Genomic DNA, 19,327 nt, shown 5'->3' on the forward strand with positions numbered 1-19,327 from the left:
AAAGCATGTTAGTAATTTTTTGAAAATAATAAAAAAAAGGATTATTTTATAAACACCCAAAAATAACAAAAAGTTATATTTTTACATATCTACAATTATTTTTATATTTTTACAAATTTCAATTTTCTTTTTTTAAATATGGAATATTGTTGTGTTCATCCAAAACAATCCGCACTATTTTGCTCATAGTGCATCTGAGTCGCACTAAGTGCGGATTTCATATTTGGATCCAATCAAATTCATACAATAGCTCAAATCTAATCCAATCCAATCTATAAAAATACAGATTGGATTGGTTACTTTTTAATATTAAATTATTTAATATTTATGAAAAATATTTTTTTTCACATAACTATATTGTTATTTTATGTGTCTAAGTCTAACAACAAATTAAATAAATAAAATAAAAATAACAAATTCAAAGGAAAAAAATTGTATGTATAAAAAATGTTTAATTTTATTTTAAAGTGTATGTAGAAAAAAAATTATATATAAGAATGGAATATACATTTAATCTATTAAGTTTTTTAATTACTATTTTCTTTACATTAAAATTTTAGTTGTATATATAGTTTTTTAAATTTGTTTATAAATATGTGTGGAAATCAACATCCAATCTGCACAAGTACGAATTTTGAATTTTCTAATCCAATCAAACTCGCACAAGTGCGGATATCCGCACTTTGCGGATTGGATTAAATTGGATCGTACAGATTAGATTAGATCAACTATTTTATGAACACCCCTAATTTCAAGAGGAAAACAACTTGAAAACAATATTTCTTTCTCGAAGAAAACAAGAAAAAACCTGTACAAACAACAAAATTTCTAAAATGTGAAATATTTATATAAAGTCTGATCTTAAGTATATTGTATAAATTTTTCAAATAAAAATGTGTTTATAACTTTTATTTTTATTTTATAGTTTTTTTAAGTGAAGAAATGAAGTGAATTTTGATTAAAAAAGGTACAAAATAGATTATGATTAAATAAAATTGTTTACAAAATTTTCAAAGTAATTTATTTATTTTCACTGTATTTTATAAAAAAATATCAATTGGATATTTTTAAATGACTATTAGAACTATATGTTTTCAAAATAGAAGATTATAATATTCTCGGCTCAATTTTAGTCAAAAATATAAAAATACCTTAAGGTAGAGGCCTTTTTTTTTTTGCACGTATTTATACTAAAAATGGCTTCAAATATATTAAATAAAAATATGACCAAATTTCGGCTCAAGGTATTATTATATTTCATTTTTAAAAAAATAGAGCATTATTGTTGTTGTCTCTACTTTTGTCAAACAAAGACAAATGATGGTGTACCCACTAACTATCAAAACTCCCAAAAAAGTTGATGTAATATGTTAGGAAGTCTTTCCAATAAAGTTGAAGAAACAAGACAAGATAAGCCCGCATATTAGCAATTAATATTTTATTTATGTCTATCAATGTATTTTCTTCTATCAATGAAGCATTTAGACGAATAAAAAAAATAAATTCTATGGCTGCCCATAAATATGAGGTCACATGTAAAGGGGCTCTTATCTTATCTTAGCCGGATCAGATCCGACCCGACCCATTGATAGAAGACTTCATATTTATGGGTAGCCATAGAATTTTTTTATGGGACCCAACCCAACCCGACCAATTTGGTGTTAAGCCAAAATACTGCCAAATTTTCAAGAGAAAACTTCATCTTCTCTATCTCTAACTCGTGAACTAACGCTCATTAACGCCCGTAAAATCTATAATTTCTATATTCTCTTTTCTTTTCCAACTCTAAATCTTCATTTATTTAATTAGTTATCAAAAATATCGATTAACAATTGTCATTTAATAAAATAGATAAACTGATTGGTAACTTTTATAAAATACAAAACTGACGATTTTTTAATTTTAATACATATTTTAAAATTAAAAAATAAAATAATTTTACTACACAGTTTTTAAAAATATTTATCATTTTCTTAATTCAAATATAAATAAACTACTAATATTTGTTGCACAAACACATCCAAAATTTTATTATTATCATTTTAGAAATACTTTGAATTCAAAATTATTTTTATCTCCCCTTACAAAAAAAAAAAAAAAAAAAATACTTTTGTCTTTCTGCAAAATAAAATATCATAAAAAATTATAAAAGAACATACATACTTAGGTCCAATATCTACAAGCACGTAAAAGTAACAAATAAAAAAAAAATATAATGGGTGTAGTTGTTTTGGCCAATAAAAATAAAGTCAAATAGAGATAATTACATGGTATGGTAGTGTGTACGTACACTTGTGATTTTTTTTTTTTTTGTTAAAGAAAAACAACTGCTTTATAAAAAAGATTATTAAAAAAAGAAAGAGGGCTACTTTATACATGTCGTGTGTATGTATACATTAATAGACTTTTTTTCGGCTTTGTTATTTATTTATTTTTTTTGTTATTAAAAAAAAATATATGTTTAAAGAAAAAACACATATATAATTTTAAAAATAAAAAAGAATATATTAAAATGTGTCATAAAAAATATAAGAATGTGTTAACAAGTGAAAATGAATGCACTTTTATATATAAAAAATAAAATAAATAATCATACATATTTTTTTTATCCAAAAATTACTAAATATTACTATAAAAATATTTAACACGCATAGCTAGTAAAAGTCAAATATTGATTAGAGTAAGAAAAAATATAATTAATTATAAAAATAACAAAATTAAATTTAAAAAATAATCCGATACAATAAGATCCATAGTATTATTGTGCACCCAAGTCTTTTTTAGTCATTAGATGTATGTTCAAAGGCTCTAAAAGTCTGCTCACCCCCATAGGATAATAATGGAGTCTCATGCCATAATCATGGGGTAGTTTTTTTTGGCCAATCACATTAAATTCAAATAGAAGTTACATGGTATGATAGTGTGTACGTACACATGTGATTTTTTTGTTTGTTTAGAAAAAACAACTACTTTATTTATTTATTTTTTTTTAAAAAAAAAAGAATTACCCAATATACTGTTTTTTTAACTTTTTTTTTTTTTTTCAAATTTACGATTTGGGTTTCTAAAGTGGTTGCAGTGCTAGTTGCAATAGGAGTTTCTATACGATTTTTTGTTACGATTTAGGTTGCAGCGCTAGTTGCAATAGGGGTTTCTATATAGAATTCCATAAAAATGCAAAAAAAAAAAATATTTAGAAGTGTAAAAATAAAAAATGCCCTAAAAAAATTATTAAAAAAAAAGAAAGAAATATATGTTGTGTGTATGTATACATGAATAGAGTTATTTTTGTTAGGCTTTAAGTTAATGGACTTTGTTATTTTTTTTTTTTTTATTATTGAAAAAAAATATGTTTAAATAAAACACATAATTTTTTTAAAAAATATATATATTAGACTGTGTCATAAAAATTATAATGTTCATAAAAATGTGTTAAAGAGGTGTAATTTATGGCATTTAGCTAAACCAAAATTTGTGTATAAATAAGAAAAAATGTATGAATTGTAGTTGTATAGATAGTAGATTTAAAGAGAGCTTCAACAATAGACTTAATTTTGTTCAAGGAAGGAAGATGTCTAGCATGAATAAAATTGAATTGTAAATTTTTCATTTAAAGAGGAATCCTCTTGTCGATCTAATTGGCTCAATTTGATTAATAGACTTTCTTGATAAAAACAATTAATAAAGCAAATTAATTTAAAAGATAATTATAGTAAAATTATGTATCTAAATAAATTTGTAGCAAAAGTACTTAAGTAATTAATTATGTTATAATCAATTGTTAGTGTAAAAAAATTAGCAAAATTTATGAGTAAAATTATTTTTAATAATAAATAATTTCCACCTCCACAGCCCAACTGGATTCCCTTCCTGTGGCCCACATTGCTGATATCCCTTCGACTCTGGCTTTTGCTATAGGCAGTAATGATGTGCCACCCCTTCAGGCCACTATTCTGTTAAGACCGGCTACCATGTTGCAAAACGATCCATAAACTTGACACAACCTTCCTCTTCAGACATGGGAACCCTTACCCGTTGGTGGAAATCCCTCTGAAGTCTTCCAATACCCCCTAAGATTAGGCATTTTAGTTTTAGGCTTGCTCAGAACTCCATTCCTACTGCTGAAAATCTTTATCATATGCACTGTCTTAGCTCTCCTATTTGTCCTAGATGTCATCTCTGTTATGAGTCGGTACAACATGCTTTGTTTGAGTGCAAGAATATGAAGAAGGCTTGGTCAGGTACGTTTTTTTAACTCTGCCATAAAGGATACCAAACACTTGAACATGTTAGATATCATTTTATACATGCAGCTTAATTTTTCAGCAGGTGCCTTTAACCTCTTTCTTTGTATGTTATGGAAGTGTTGGAATGCAAGAAATGCAGCTGTTTTCAGGAACCAAGACTCAAATCCAATGCGCATTGAACAAGAAGCCCAGGATTACTTGGACTTTTATCAAGCAGCTCAAGACAAGCGGATGACACAGCCCCAATCTACCACAGACCTAAACAACTTGGCATGGAAACCACCCCCAGTGGGAACCCTCAAACTCAATGTTGATGCTGCAGTGTCTAGCCACCAGAATAAAACAGGAGGTGGGGTTATCGTTCGTGACCACACTGGAAAAGTAATTGCAGCAACAGCTTTCAGTCGCGTGGGACAGATGCAACCTAAAGCAGCAGAAGGCTGGGTTTTGTGGGAAGGCCTTAAATGGAGTCGTGACAATGGACTTAACATTGATCATATAGAAGTGGACTGCAAAAACCTACTCACGGATTTACAATCAACTGATGATAATCTTTCAAGCTATGGAACCATAATCAATGCTATTCGACGGATGTTATCTTCGCTCCCTACTGTAACCCTTCACCATACTCGACGGCAAGGGAATACAGCAGCTCATAATTTGGCACAAATGTCTACAGGGTTAGATAACACATGGTGTTGGAATAGCCAAGACCCCTACCCTTTCCCTTTGTAACTTCTGGGTCTTTACTTTCAAAAAAAAAAAATAAATACCTATATAAAAACAATGTAAAGTAACTTTCTTTAGAAATAATAATAATTCAAATTAATTTTTTTTAATTATTAATATTATTTTATTTTTTAAATGTATATTTAATTAAATATTATTATAATATTTAATATTATTATAATATGGATAAAGTTTTAATGGTGCTTAGATGCTAGATCATGAGAACCAAACTTTAAAACTTTTTACCAATATGCGAAAGTGAGTGGTCCGGAATCCAATCTCAACAATGAAGATATATTTGGCTTTGCTAGTTTAGATGGAACAGTACAGTGATTCTTTGGGACCAACAACACGTTTCGGCGTGTAAAGGCTTATGTTAAAGAACGATAAATCAGAACTGATGTTTTGTCATGTTGGTCATACAAACATGTTAATCTTTAGTGTGGTAGGGAGAGGAGAGGACCATGCTCTTCAGGTCCGGAAAATCGCTCAATCTGCTTTAAACGTGAAAACCAAGATATATAGAGATAATCTCACTTAATCTAACTTGCAAAGCATCTTCAAACGCAACAATTGGTCTTTGCTGTAATCTTTACAAATCATGGTGTTGTAATACCAGCTCCTCTTTAGCGCAAATGTGTGCTTAAAGAGTACAAACTATAATAAGAAGATTTACTTAGGAATACCCTGACTTTTTATTTTTGATACTTCACTTTCTTAGCTTTATGTTTGTATTGTGTGGTAATAGTGACTAGTGAGTATGAAATTACCACAAGTAACGGACGCATTAGAGCTCCAAAAACTTAAAGATCCGAGTCCGAAATGAAATCATGTTGTATTTAACAAGTTCATCTTTCATGAGATAAATATCTTTTGGACGCTACCACTCCATCCATCTTTGTTGTCCGCCTAATAGGCCATGCTAGAGGTCTCAATTGTACTCATCAGTCAAGATAGCAATGGCAATTCATCAATTCCTCCTCAGTCTTACAATGTCACTGAGACGAATTGTTTGGCTAATTCTTCCATTAGAAGGAAAAAAATGGTAAAGCAGAAGCAAAAATATTCTAAATTCTAGTCCCTTCACAAAATCACAAATACGAATCTCATTACGGGAGTTTGTGACTCACCTTGTTCACACAGCTCATAGAATGAAACATGAAAGACATCCCAACTTCCTATGTTCTGTGATGCAAACAAGAGTTTAATGGCTTAGAAATTCAAGTATAACTAAGGAAAGGGAAAGAAAAAAAGAAGAAAAATATCACATACATGTGAAACTTAAAACGAAGATCAGCAATGTAATAATATCAAAATCAAAGCATGGTAGTTTGTGTGTAGTTCAAGAGAATATGCAGGTTGAGACTCAAAAAGCTTTGAGCTTTGTGAATACCATAAACTGGGTCACTGCCAAGGTTCCAAAAATATTGACTACACATTCTCCACTAAGCTTCTAGCTCTACAATACATGCATAGCTTGAGTTCATAAACAGACCGAACAACCAAGTAACATACAAATCCAGTGAAACTTCAGCTTGGTATCAGAAATCATTTTAGGTCAAAGTACCCAAAAATGGGTTTAAAACTAGAACAAGGGGAAAAATAAATACAGAGCAAAAAAATACAAAGGACCTGAGCGAGGACCGGCCGATGCTGCAGTTCGCCAACTACTTATTAGAATAGAATATGTATCTCTAACAGTTAACACAGCTTCACGTTGCCTTATCAGCCATTTCAACTTGCAGTTGCTGCATGGGCCCCTCCTAGTAAAACAATACAAAATAATCAGTCTCAACTATTGGCTTACAAGAAAAAGCATTGTCAAAGGTATCCATTATCAGCAAGAAAGATTAGCAAGGAGAACAAATAGAAGCACAAAACCACGAGCAAGCTTCTGCATTGGGAGTCAATTACTGAAAGGACCCAGCAATGCATTTCGATTAGGTCAATATGTTAGAATCTATCGAACTGAAGAAACTATACATTTGGATATACATTCCTATGCGTGAAAGATAATAGCAAACTAACAAACAATATAAGACTCATATCGGATAAGCCCAAGCCTCTGATAAAGTTCACTTGAACTATGATAGACATGTAATTATACTGTGTCCTTCTAGATATGACAATCTGAAAAGAAGCATTTTTACATTGCTGGACCAATAACATCAAAATTAAATAATTTGCAATAAGAGTGCCTGTATTTTTTCCTGCTTAGATTGTAGTCCAGACCATAATTAAAGATTCAACCAAACAAAGAGAATCGGCAATAAACATCAAACTAGAAGTGTAAATCGCCAATAATCCAAATAATTTAATACAGAAAAGGCCATTCAAGGTTTTACCTTTCCTCTTGTTTGAGGCAGAAGATTTAGCACGAGCTGATACACTCACATTGCCAACTCCACAACCAGAAAGGTCCATGGAAGCTGAGTTCTGATTTGCCAAACATTGGAGACTCTCAAATTCGCAAGCATTTATACCTTGGTCATTCAAGGAGTCATCGTCACATTTGTCATCCACCCCAGGATGAAGACAATACACCTGATCGTTACATTGTACATTACAGGGGTTCACCATGTAAGAACCAGGCATGGTTGGGTTTGGAATGGTGTGATTCACAGATTTCTGATACGGAAAAGATCCAATTTCCCCTTCAATTCTTCCACGAATATCCACAAGTAAACACTTGAGCCTTGCAACCTCAGCCTCCAAAGCAGCTTGACCTTGCAATCTTTTGACCAACTGCTGATTAAGAGTTCTCAATCTTACAACTTCATCCTCCAAAGATGCTGCTCTTGCCTTCTTCTTCTCACGGTATTTGCGCACTGCTTCCCGGTTTCCCAAAGGGCGTTTTTTCGAGTTCTTTCCTACAGAATCTGCAGAATCATCTGTTGCAGTGTTGTTGCCTTCAGTTGCAGCAGGCACAATTTTTGTATGGACATGAAAACAAGTGTGGGTATGAGAGTAATCAGGACCGGGTGGGTTGCAAGTGTGGGTGTGAGTACAAGCATGAGAGTCTTTCAGAAGCTCATCAAAGAAACTGTCCATCGAGCAACTGCTGGGAAGCTCGCCAGCCATATTTGGACTAGAAAACACTTCTTGGTTCGAAAAGTCAACCTCACCGTCGTCCATTGTGAGAATCAAATTTGAGAAAGAAAATATAAATAAAGAATTCAAACCAAACAGCAATCCAAACTGAAACTTCTCTCTGCGCCCAATTTCGAGTCCTACCCAACACAATTCGAAGGCACTACACAACAAAAGAATCAACAACGTGATACAATTCCTAAGAATCAACCAAACCCTAGATACTAATCTATGAAAATTGAAGGTATTCTACGAAATCAGTAAGCACCCAAATGAAATACTACAACCCCAAAATCTAATAAGCAACTAATTCCGCCAAAAATCAAAGTATTTCCAACCAAGCAAAAGGGTACCAAAAAAAAAATAGTAAATGCGATTAAGGTTCTGAAATTACATAGAGAAAAGGGAGAAGAAACCTGAATTTGATATTCGAAACCAAGAAATAACAGGTGGAAGAACAACACATTCGGTTTTGGAAAAGGTTATGATGAAAAAAAAGGATAGAGGGTAGTGAAAATACCCTAGGTATAGGCTAACATGGCGATGATTTTGACAGCATAACACGAGAAAAAAAAAAAGCGTACCAGACCTAAGACGACTGGCTCAGAGTAAGAGATTCGACAAAATTTTCTCTCTCTCTAGAAATATGAGCAATCGGTTACAGCTTCAAATTTATACGTATTCGGGGGCTAAACTGTAATATTAAAACGTTCGGGGAGTTATACCATGCTACCGGTCTCATCCTCATAAAAATGTACGGCTCCGTGTCTGAATTTTGTAGACAGTAAATTCTTGCCCAAACCGATTCACCGGCACCGCCTCCACCTCCACAGAATCCAGGGAATAATGTGAGGGTTGGCAATGCTAATCCTCCTGCTGACTGTCAGCAGATATTCCAAGAAATGCGAGGTATCATACTTCGTCAAAAAGAAGAGTTGCGACGATTAAGGCAACCGGCACCGGCTGCCCCTGTTGAACAAGTGTTACCACCAGCACCTGTGCCAGTGGTGGGTAACCATAATGTCGCATAGAGACTCAATGTTTGAGCGGTTTGTGAAGCTGCAACCTCCGACTTTTCTGGGAGGTATTGACATAATAAAGACCGAGCAGTGGATGAGCACTGTTACCCGTATCCTTGACAATATGGGGGTGACGGGAACTGAGAGAGTGAACTGTGCAGCCTTCATGTTACAAGACTATGCCTGCGTCTGGTGGGACATTGTGGGTCAGACCCGGGATGTCAGTGTAATGACCTGGGAAGAATTTAAAAATTTGTTTGAAGAAAAGTTTTACAACATTGTTGTGAGGACTTCACATTAGGAAGATTTTGTGAAGTTAACTTAGGGGAAGATATCGGTGGTCGAGTACACTCTGGAGTTTAATCGGCTGTCCAAGTTTGCTGGTGATCTGGTGCCCACAGATTTCACCAGGAAACAGAAGTATATGCGAGAACTGAATACCACAATCAATCAGGACTTAAAAATTACCACTTCACATGACACTCTGTACAAGAGAGTGGTAGACCTATCCCTAATTGCTGAGGAGGCTGAGCAACAAGTAATAAAGGAGTAGGCTCAGAGAGTAGAGATGAGAAGATTGGAGGTATTTTTCACCTCAAAGCTGCTTGAAAGAGAGTATATATGTTTTTTTGGATCTGGCACGAGAAAGAGAAAGGCACACAGAGGGTGCATATTAAATTTAAGGGATTGAACATCTCCCACTTCTAGCTATCTCAAGTCAGGATAGCTAAACACGAGAGACATCTAAAGATAGCTGTCCAACACACTTTAATGATTCCTCTTTTGTTTGATGGCTTATATATGTAGCAATGGATAAAAAAATTTAGTGACTCAAAGTTTATTATTTTATTCTTTAAAATATTTAATATCTTTCGCTTAATTTTAAGTTATTCGATGAAGCCATCACATATACAATTTATTATTATTGTGCTAGTATATGTAAATATTATATATGGAAAATATTTTAATGGTTACAACAAATATGTAATCACGATAGTTACATTTATTTTTAGTCGTTGAATTATTCTGTAATATGATACTAATCTAATTTTATTTATTTCCTTATAAATAAAAAATATTCACAAACATTAGTTGCAAAAAATGTCTTATTAAATATTTTAATTAAAAAAATTAATTTTTTAAATATATAATTAATTTGAATTTAAAAATAAATTTTTTACCTGTTAGTAATTTATTATAGCAGGTCAAAAAAATGTAACTATTATAATTATATTTTTAATATAATTTATTATATATAAATATATATATATGTAAATTATCTTTGAAATATTATGAATTATTAGGCAACTTAGTAGGCATCATGATAGATGATGCATGTTGAAAGTTCTAAAATATTGTTAGTTGGTACACTAAAGTCAAATGATCAAAATTGGTACATGTTTAAATTGTTGATTAGTAATTTGTTTTTTTACATCAATAATTTGTTATGTTAAACATATGGTTTTTATATCTTATTAACTTTTTAATTAAATTAAAATTAATAAATAAATAAATATATGTCATTATTTTACATTTTATATCTCAATTATATAAGGAAGTGTATGGTTATATTGTTCTTAATAAAACAATCTTAGACCCTGTTTCATATACAAAACATAACCCTAACACTTTATTTCGTTCACTTTTAAATTGCATGAATATATGTTGGCCATAAATGAACATATAAGGAAATGGTGATTCTACATGAGGAGGACACAAAATTACTCTGCTATACGAAAAAAATGGTGCGTGAAATTTTGTAAAGAAACTTGAATATCAAGATTGAAACACTAGCAGTCGTCTGAGAGTGGTTCGGTTCGGCTCAACAACGTCTTCCGTTTCAGATTTTTGTTTTAATTTATTAATTTACTATTATTAGTTTAATTCCAATTAATATTTTTATGGGGTTAGAATTATATGGAGTTCATTCCTTAATTAATTTTAATGCTGTGATCGTGTTTATGTGTTGAAACTAATTTAATTTTTCCATTGTCTTTTGACATGGTTCTTTAGTCTTGTCTTTTGATGGTTTTTTAGTCTTTTTCTTTTATATATTTATTTAAATGATCTAAATATGCAATATTAAAAAAATTATATAACTTAATTTTATTATTATATATTTTAAAAAATATGTGATAAATGTATTTTTATAATTTTTATTAGCTAATTTATTAGATTTGACCATTTTTTTTTTTTAAAAAAAAGTGGACATTTACTAAATCAGTTTTCAAATTTAGGGTCATTTTGCATCTCAACCCTATTATTTATCGTATCAGAATGTGTGAGATTTAATATTAATAGGGTAAATACTATTTTGGACTAAAAGTTACCAATTAGATCTACTGTTTTGTTATATGACAAACTATTTATATTTTTTGTATCTGTTCTTATTAGTAATTGTCTTCAAATTGGTTATATTAAAAAAAAAGTTTTCAAAAATTAAATTCAGGTTTTATTTTTACCATTTTGAAAAATTCAAGGTTTATTTTATGGTATTTGATATTTTAAAGTGTCTAATTATTAATGTGTATTATTTTGTATTAGTTTAATTGGATCAGATCAATAATAGCATCATTTTATTCTTGATTGAATTGACTTCTTGAAATAACAGTATATTTTATTAATGTAAGGAGTTTAATTCGATTGAAATTCATATTAATAGCTTTGTAGATAAGATAGAGACATTTGGATTCGACAAATTAGTTACAAAATTAACGACATCATTGTTTTTCATTTTTTCTTAATTTTAAATTTTTTTTTCTCTTTCAATTTATCTAATAATGTTAATAATAATTTTTGAAAAAGAAATAAAAAGTTTTACATAAAAATTAAAAAAAAATGAAAAAAATAATATTAATATATAGAATAATTTTATGATAAGTATACACTTATTTATATATATAGCATACATTATTTAATATATATTTGTGTGCAGCAAATTAAAAAAAAAAATTAGACAGTTGAACCTTGTTGAATAAAATTTAAAGGTTTTATATATAAAAAAAATAAATAAAATAATTAGACTGTTCACTAACCCATTACAATATAAACATTGATGAAAGAAAAGGAGTTGGTACTCTATATTATTAAAATTTAATCACTTCTTCCATTATTCTTTTGTTTCTTTTATTTTTTGGTAAGATATTTTTTTTTGTTAAAAGTATACGAGACTTCTCACGAGTCTCAAAATTGGACTCCACATGTAATCTATTAATTTTCTTACAAATGTTATGGTTAGGAGCAGTGACATGCAGACCCGAAATTTAAAGTAAGAAGAGGTATAATTTATTTTTTTGTAAAACTAGGGCAAAAGTAAGTTAAAAAAAAAAAATATATTTTTAGTGGGATTTGAACCCTTAACCTATATCATATATACAATTTAGTTTGACTATTACACCAAAGCTACTATTATGTCTATAAGTATCATATTATATTACAAATATATATCGTTGTTGTTATCCATGTTTTCACGCATAAGACATGTGGTATGATTAAGGGACAAAGTGTATTAACGAAAAGGATTAATCGAAATAGCTCGTAAGGTATCCCAGGGACAATCCTGGAAGTGTGCATTAGACACCTGTTGGAACGAGCCATTTGCAGACAAGTAACATCTCTTAAACCAGGGAGTACTTGAGGTAGGCAGCTCCCGAATGGAAATCCCTCGGGTGATGGCCCCGGGGCGTGATAGCAGTCTCATGGGCAATGACCACGTCAGCGTCATATAAAAGTCGCTCTATGGGTGGTTACACATTTTTTTGACACAAGATCAGATCTTATCCCCCATGCCAGGCCATGGTAGTGCGCGTACGCACCTCTGGACATGCTTTTTGCCCAACGACCTGGTTAGAGAGTATTTTGCAAAGGAGAGACCTTCGCACGACACGTGTCCTGATTTGTACAAAATCCCCCATTGTAGCTATACGCCACACGATGAAGAAAGTTCTTATCAACCAATGGTTAGATCGTCCTATGGCAATATCAGTCTTGGCAGTGGGTAGAGTACGAAACTCTAGGTGGGTAAAGGGTATGCCCTTAACACGTGTGTGCATATAAATACTCCTATATTTTTATGAGCAAGGAAGATACTCTGTCTACATACTCATTCATCAAAGTCTCTGAGCACTCTGACATTTATTCAATAGTAATTTAATTAAATTAAAAATTGGCTTTTAGTTAATACTTAATTTATTTATAAATTAAATTGAGTTAAGTAAGTAAAAAAAAAAAAGAAATTTTTACTTTTTGATAACGTCAAGAACGTAATAGGGCGTCTTCCATTGTTTTATAGCGAAAATTGGCACTGGTAAGATTTAGATCAAATAAATAGGAAAAATGAAAAAGAAATAGGGGTATGCAGTAGATAATGATCTATCTTGAGTCTATATTTTTATACTTTATGTTAATCAAATGAAGGGCGACAAAAAAAAGGTCTTATTATTCGGACATATTATTAACTTAACATTCCTTTGAGACTTCTGATACTTCTGAGGCAATCTCTTCGTATTTTACTTGTACTAAATGTTTTCCAATTATACTCGAAATCTTCTAATTATTAAGAACTTAATTGGATTTATTGTTTTATGAATGGTCTTGGATCGAAATCCCCTTTTGACTCTGCACCGGTGATTCTACTATTATTAGTTTTCATTTACAGACACTCTACTGAAATTCCTAGAGAGCTTTCTTCTAAAAGAGAAATAGAACGAATACAGACATCATTATTGTAAATACTTGTAATACTTAAACATTTGTCCAAGGAGGCTAATACTTTTGACTCGTGAACTAAGGATCTTTCACGCCTGAACGTCGTAAAAAATTTGTTTGTCTATTGTTTAATATCTTTTATTTTCTTAAGCTCTATTTAATTGGTTTTCAAAAATCTCGGTAAATATTTTGGTGCTTTCATTGAGAGCTGAGGAAAGTTTAGTACCCTCATCATGCTTCAACCATGGTGTACACCCAAAAAAACTCTGGCAAGAAAGCTCTCCTGGATACGGTTATGGAGGAAGCTAATGTTGTGATTATTTTACCAGGATCTAGATTTACTAACAAGTATGTTGAATTAACATTCTAAATATGAATATCTCTAAAACAATAAAATTACACACATAAGAGTTTATAAAACCTTACATTGATTGCAGTGGAATAATAATGACTTCTTCCACTCAGATCTCTAACCCTTGTTCCTTTCTGTCGTAGAGTATTATCAAGATCTGAGCCTAGACTCTTTCTCTCCTTCAGGTTGGTTACCAGCGTCTTCCGCACTATGATTGAGTACTTGACTTGCTATGTGTGGGTATGGTACTCTTTCACTATGGGCAAATTGGATGAAGAACAATGAAGGAGGGTTCGAATCACTATAGAAGGTGTCTCTCATCTACTAGTTGTCTGACAGAGTTAGAAACAAGATTTGACAGGTTGAAAGTCTTGGATGAGATGAGAGCATCATATTCCTTTTAAGTGTTTCAACTAGGGTTTATGTTTGAATTATATGGATTAAAAAAGAATAAAATATTGGGCAAAAATTTACTAGAGTGGCCGGCCACTTAAGGTCCAATCTCTAGTTATAATTTTGCCACTTTATTTCAACCGGTTATTCTTCTTTTAATAATACCATATTGAAATACATAATATGAGTTACATATGTAAGGAATACTGTAAATCTGTATATAGCCCTAATTAATTCAAGAGAATCAAACAATAAGATTAAGAAATAGCGGAAGCGTACCGGAGTCCATAGAATCGATTTTGTAATAACCTTTGATTGGTATGATCTTCCAATTTTTTACATCAAAACCTTCTCTCTCGAACTTGAGTTTTCTTGATGATGGGGATTCAAGAATACGATATGAAGCGATGCAAAAAATGGGGACCAATACCTGTTTAGATTAATCCTTTTTGACTATTTCCAATTTGGCCCCTCATAATTGGTATCCACATATTAAAATTATGACAATCATGCCCTTAAGTCATAAACTTTATTCCAAAATAGACCACATAAATTTGACTTATTTATTTGATGACCCAACACACATTTTATATATACAATTGTGATCCCAATAAATTTCTAACAGCATAAGACTCGATAAGTGGATAAATAAGCATAATTTGTTAATTACGGAGAATTATTTGAAATACATGGATATAATATGAGTTATTTGTGAAATTAAAATATTTCAAGTTCGGCGACCTTAGAGACCCGATTAGAGGCCAAAAATATCACAACGACATTAGTTAAAAATATTGATAGGATTATTGAGGTAAGTTGATTTTAGAAATACCAGAGTATTTTAGGGTACTTGGAGTTGACCAAATATCCTAAAATTAAAGATTTCTTAGTGGCTAAAAAATAATAAGATAATTACTATTAATAAAGTCTTTATTAATATTATTTTATTATAATATATAAACAAATCTTTATCAGTTTATATATATAAGTTATATGTTTTAAAAACATAAACAAAAGAAACGAACGAAACCCTTCTCTCTTAGTTCAACGAAATCCTCATCCCCTTCTATCTATTTTCTTTTATTTTCTACCAAAAACCTAGCGATCTAAGCTCTGATAGTAGTGGGATAGTAAATCTTTGAAGAGGGAAAGCTTAACGTATGGTTTAATTTTATTTTAAGCTTAAAATAATTAGTTTTATATAAGGATTTCATGAATTATAATAGTTATGGAGATTCTGACTTTATAGAATTGTTCTTCGGTAGTTATGAGACTAGTTTTGATGTTTACTTATTGAATTTGAGGTGATTTTGAGTTAGAAATCAAGTTTGAAACTTTTTTAACGCTTAGTCCGAACGTCAATGACATTTTTCATTTAAGGGTTCAATTTTAATTTTTGTTACGTAAGGATTGTAATATTTATAGTATATATGTGGCCTGTGAAGTTTGGAGTAATTTGGATAAGTTTCGGTAGTGTTTTGGTGAGTGTAAAATTTGAAATTTTCATGTTCTGTCGTTTTTAGAAATTTGTAGGAGATCAATAATCGTATTTTTGTCATAACTTTTCACTAGGGTGTTTGGTTTGGACGTCTTATATACTGTTTTGAAGCTTGCAATGAGCTCTACAATATGGTTTATGTTTTAGAGCCAAAATATAAGTTTTGTTTTAGTATTTATCCTGCGAGGTTTTGTAGAAACCCCAAGATTGTCTTATGCGAGTGTTAAATAGTGTTTTGAGATAAACACTTATTGGTTTAGCGTTGTTGTGACATAGGGCCGAGATCATCGGGGATAGTTTTCCACTTGGGTTGGCCAACATGTATCAACCTAGATTAAAGGTAAGAAAAGTATATTGTACTGCATAGTATGTTGTATTGTAATACAATAAGTATTGTTCTGACTTGATTAATATTGAGATATGGTTAATGTTGTTATATAATAAAAAGATTGATTGGTTAAGTATTGATAATGTGATGATATTATGGATGTGATATACGAGCTCACTTGATTAGGTCCAGAACCCGAAGACACCTAATCACTTTCGTCCGATCTCTCTTTGCAATGTGGTGTATAAGGTCATCTCAAAGATCATTGCTAACAGGATCAAACCACTGTTACCTAAGCTTATTTGCCCCACCCAAGCTGCGTTTGTGCCTGGGAGGCATATATAGGATAATAATGTAATTGCCCAGGAAATAGTCCACTCGTTCAATAGGAAAAAAGGCAGAGAAGGTTTGTTTGCAATAACGATCGATCTTATGAAAGCTTATGATAGGATGAGCTGAGGATTTATTGTTCATGTGCTGTCATGTTTTGGTGTTCCCCAAGAGTTTCGAAATTGGGTATCTCAGTGCATCACGACCACCTCCCTCAATATTTGCCTTAGTGGGGGATCTGTTGGCAAGATTTTCCCTTCGTGTGGTTTCCGTCAAGGTGACCGCCTTCGCCCTATCTATTTATCTGGGCTGCAGAAATTTTGTCAATGCTTCTAGAGGACGCCCAAGCATCGAGAAGCATCAGCAAAATCAAGCTTAGTAGGGGAGGCCCTATTATATCTCATATCTTCTTTGCTGATGACCTCATTCTGGTTGGAAAAGCCAATTTAGAGGAGGCCAAGGGTTTCTGGGATTGTCTTGAGAAGTTCTGCGCTTGGTCGGGACAGATGGTAAATAAAATGAAGACCTCAATTTTCTTCAGTAAGAATACTCCCACTAATATGAAACAGAGGATCAGGGCGCTGCTGGGAATATGATCGCTGGAGGGTAACGTTAATTATTTGGGGCTTCCTTTATTCAGATCTAGACAAAAAGATGCAGAGTTTAACTTCATTTTGGATAACCTGACTATGAAATTGCATGGTTGGAAAGCTAAGAATCTCTCCAAAGCGGGGCGAGTGACTCTAATTAAGTTTGTGGGTTTATCTCTGCCAATGTATGCTATAAAAACAACCGAGCTCTCCAATCGACTTGCTGCTAAGATTGATGGATTGGTGCGCGACTTCTGGTGGGGTTCTGAGAAGGGTAATCACGGACTTCACCTGAAAGCCTGGGACAAAATTTGCCTCCCCAAGTCTTTAGGGGGATTGGGCTTCCGAAAATCTAAGGAAATGAACCAGGCTTTTCTTGCTAAATGGGGGTGGAACCTTCTGACAGGCAACCAATCCTTATGCTATCGAACACTGGAAGCCAAATACCTCAAAGGGAAGCCCTTTCTAGACTGTGACCCGAAAGACTCGGACTCGTGGTTTTGGAAGAATGTGGCTAAATCAAGAGCCATCATTCATAAGGGTGCCTACAAGCGAGTGGCGGATGGTCAGGATACTAATATATGGATTGATCCATGGATTGGGCATCTGAAGGGCTTTATCCCCAACCAAAACGGCCGACATTGAATGAAGAGATAAAGGTCGCTGAGCTCCTTTTGGACAATGGTGGATGGAATATCCAGAAACTTAACAGGTTTTTTGATAATGAAACTATCTCAGCTATCCTGAAAGGGGGCATTCCTTCTGGCCTTGGAAAGGATAGCTGGTTCTGGACTTTGGAAAGTAATGGTCGTTTCTCCTGCAAATCAGCTTATAGGGCCCAAGCTGAGGATAGAGCGAGTCCTGGCGAAGTTGCCCCATCCATGTGGAACAAGCTCTGGAATAGTAAAATTCTAGAGAGACTCCAGATTCTTTGGTGGTGTGTGTGGAGCGGAAGTTGAAACTATGGAGCATCTATTCCTATCTTGTAATTTTGCCTTTCACTTATGGCGGTCAACTCCCTGGGGTATATTCCCCATCTGTGATACTGGTATAAGAATGTGGGACTAGGTTAAATTCTTATGGGACCTGAAAAATAAAGGCATTAATGAGCATGAAGCTTTTCTATATGCTTCGCTTATTATTGACACGATCTGGCAGACTCGGAATGATAAGGTACACAATAACTGTCCAGTGGATATTCTTAAATGCATTGACACTATTCGGTTTTCTTTTGTAGATCATCATGCTTACTTGCTCCCTTTCCCCATCCTATCTCTGATGGAATCTTGGCGTCCCCCCCGCAGGATTGGTTGATGCTGAACTGTGACATCAGAGTGGGGTTGGATAGCATGTGTGCAGCAGTGGTCGCAAGGGATCACGTTGGCAAGGTGATCTGGGTTACTACATCTAAGATGGAGTTTTCTAATGCTCTCTGTGGGGAAGCGGTGGCTTGCTGTTTGGCCCTAGAGGAGGCTAAAGCTCGTGGTGTTAAGTTTCTTATTTTGGAGAGTGATTCGAGCGTGGTGATCAACGCTCTTAATGGGAGGGAGTCCCGTTGGGAGCTTGAGAACTATGTCTCATTTTGTAAAAACACCTTCCCCTTTTTTATTGGTTGTATGTTTGAACATGTTAGTAGACAATGTAATTTTCTGGCCCATAATGTGGCTAAGTGGGCTTTTTCCCAACAGAGGTTTGGCTCCGTGCCGCTATCCTCTATGTCCGATATTATATTTTGTAATGACCGCAAGGTCTAACTATTTTTATTTTAATATATGCACGCTTTTCTTCAAAAAAAAGGTGATGCAATATTCCTAGCGACGTACTGAGCGTAGGTATGGGTGTCAGTGACATATGAGTACTGAGTGCAGGTACAAGCTCACCTGATTAGGTGATGCGATACTCCTGGACATGTATCGAGCGTAGGTATGAGCGTCAGTGATATGAAAATAGCCAGGTTATGCCATAGAATAAAACTGTCGTAAGGTTTCTTGCCAGGTTATGGCATAGAATGAAACTATTGTAGGGTTTCCTGTTAGGTTATGGC

General features: G+C 32.9%; 1 protein-coding gene across 7 annotated transcripts; it reads right to left on the reverse strand.

The window, feature by feature from the left end:
* Positions 1 to 5,512: 5,512 nt before the first annotated feature.
* LOC133032738 (basic leucine zipper 23-like) lies at positions 5,513 to 8,755 on the reverse strand. 7 transcript variants are annotated; one of them, XR_009685316.1, is made up of 5 exons: positions 8,483 to 8,717; positions 7,322 to 8,229; positions 6,609 to 6,739; positions 6,107 to 6,161; positions 5,513 to 5,974 (listed from the first exon to the last, which is right to left on the reverse strand). XR_009685316.1 is itself a non-coding variant. In XM_061107021.1 (3 exons), the coding sequence occupies exons 2-3, from the start codon at positions 8,109 to 8,111 to the stop codon at positions 6,711 to 6,713; spliced, it is 819 nt and encodes a 272-aa protein (XP_060963004.1). In that variant the 5' UTR covers positions 8,112 to 8,229; positions 8,651 to 8,755; the 3' UTR covers positions 6,336 to 6,710. The 7 variants fall into 7 exon arrangements, 3 of the variants coding, with proteins under 3 accessions (XP_060963004.1, XP_060963002.1, XP_060963003.1); XR_009685318.1 differs by having other exon boundaries at positions 5,513 to 5,992; XR_009685317.1 differs by having other exon boundaries at positions 5,513 to 5,998.
* Between the last annotated feature and the right edge of the window lie 10,572 nt (positions 8,756 to 19,327).

The sequence above is a fragment of the Cannabis sativa genome, chromosome X (genome assembly GCF_029168945.1).
Source record: "Cannabis sativa cultivar Pink pepper isolate KNU-18-1 chromosome X, ASM2916894v1, whole genome shotgun sequence".
In the NCBI taxonomy this organism is placed as follows: Eukaryota; Viridiplantae; Streptophyta; class Magnoliopsida; order Rosales; family Cannabaceae; genus Cannabis; species Cannabis sativa.

Coding starts and splice junctions, on each gene's coding strand:
- LOC133032738 (XM_061107019.1), bottom strand. CDS start 8,532: ATGTGTTGTTCTTCCACCTGTTATTTCTTGGTTTCGAATATCAAATTC. Junction 8,230..8,482: donor GTTTCGAATATCAAATTCAG/GTTTCTTCTCCC, acceptor TTTGTTGTGTAG/TGCCTTCGAATTGTGTTGGG. Junction 6,740..7,321: donor TGCCTCAAACAAGAGGAAAG/GTAAAACCTTGA, acceptor TTGTTTTACTAG/GAGGGGCCCATGCAGCAACT.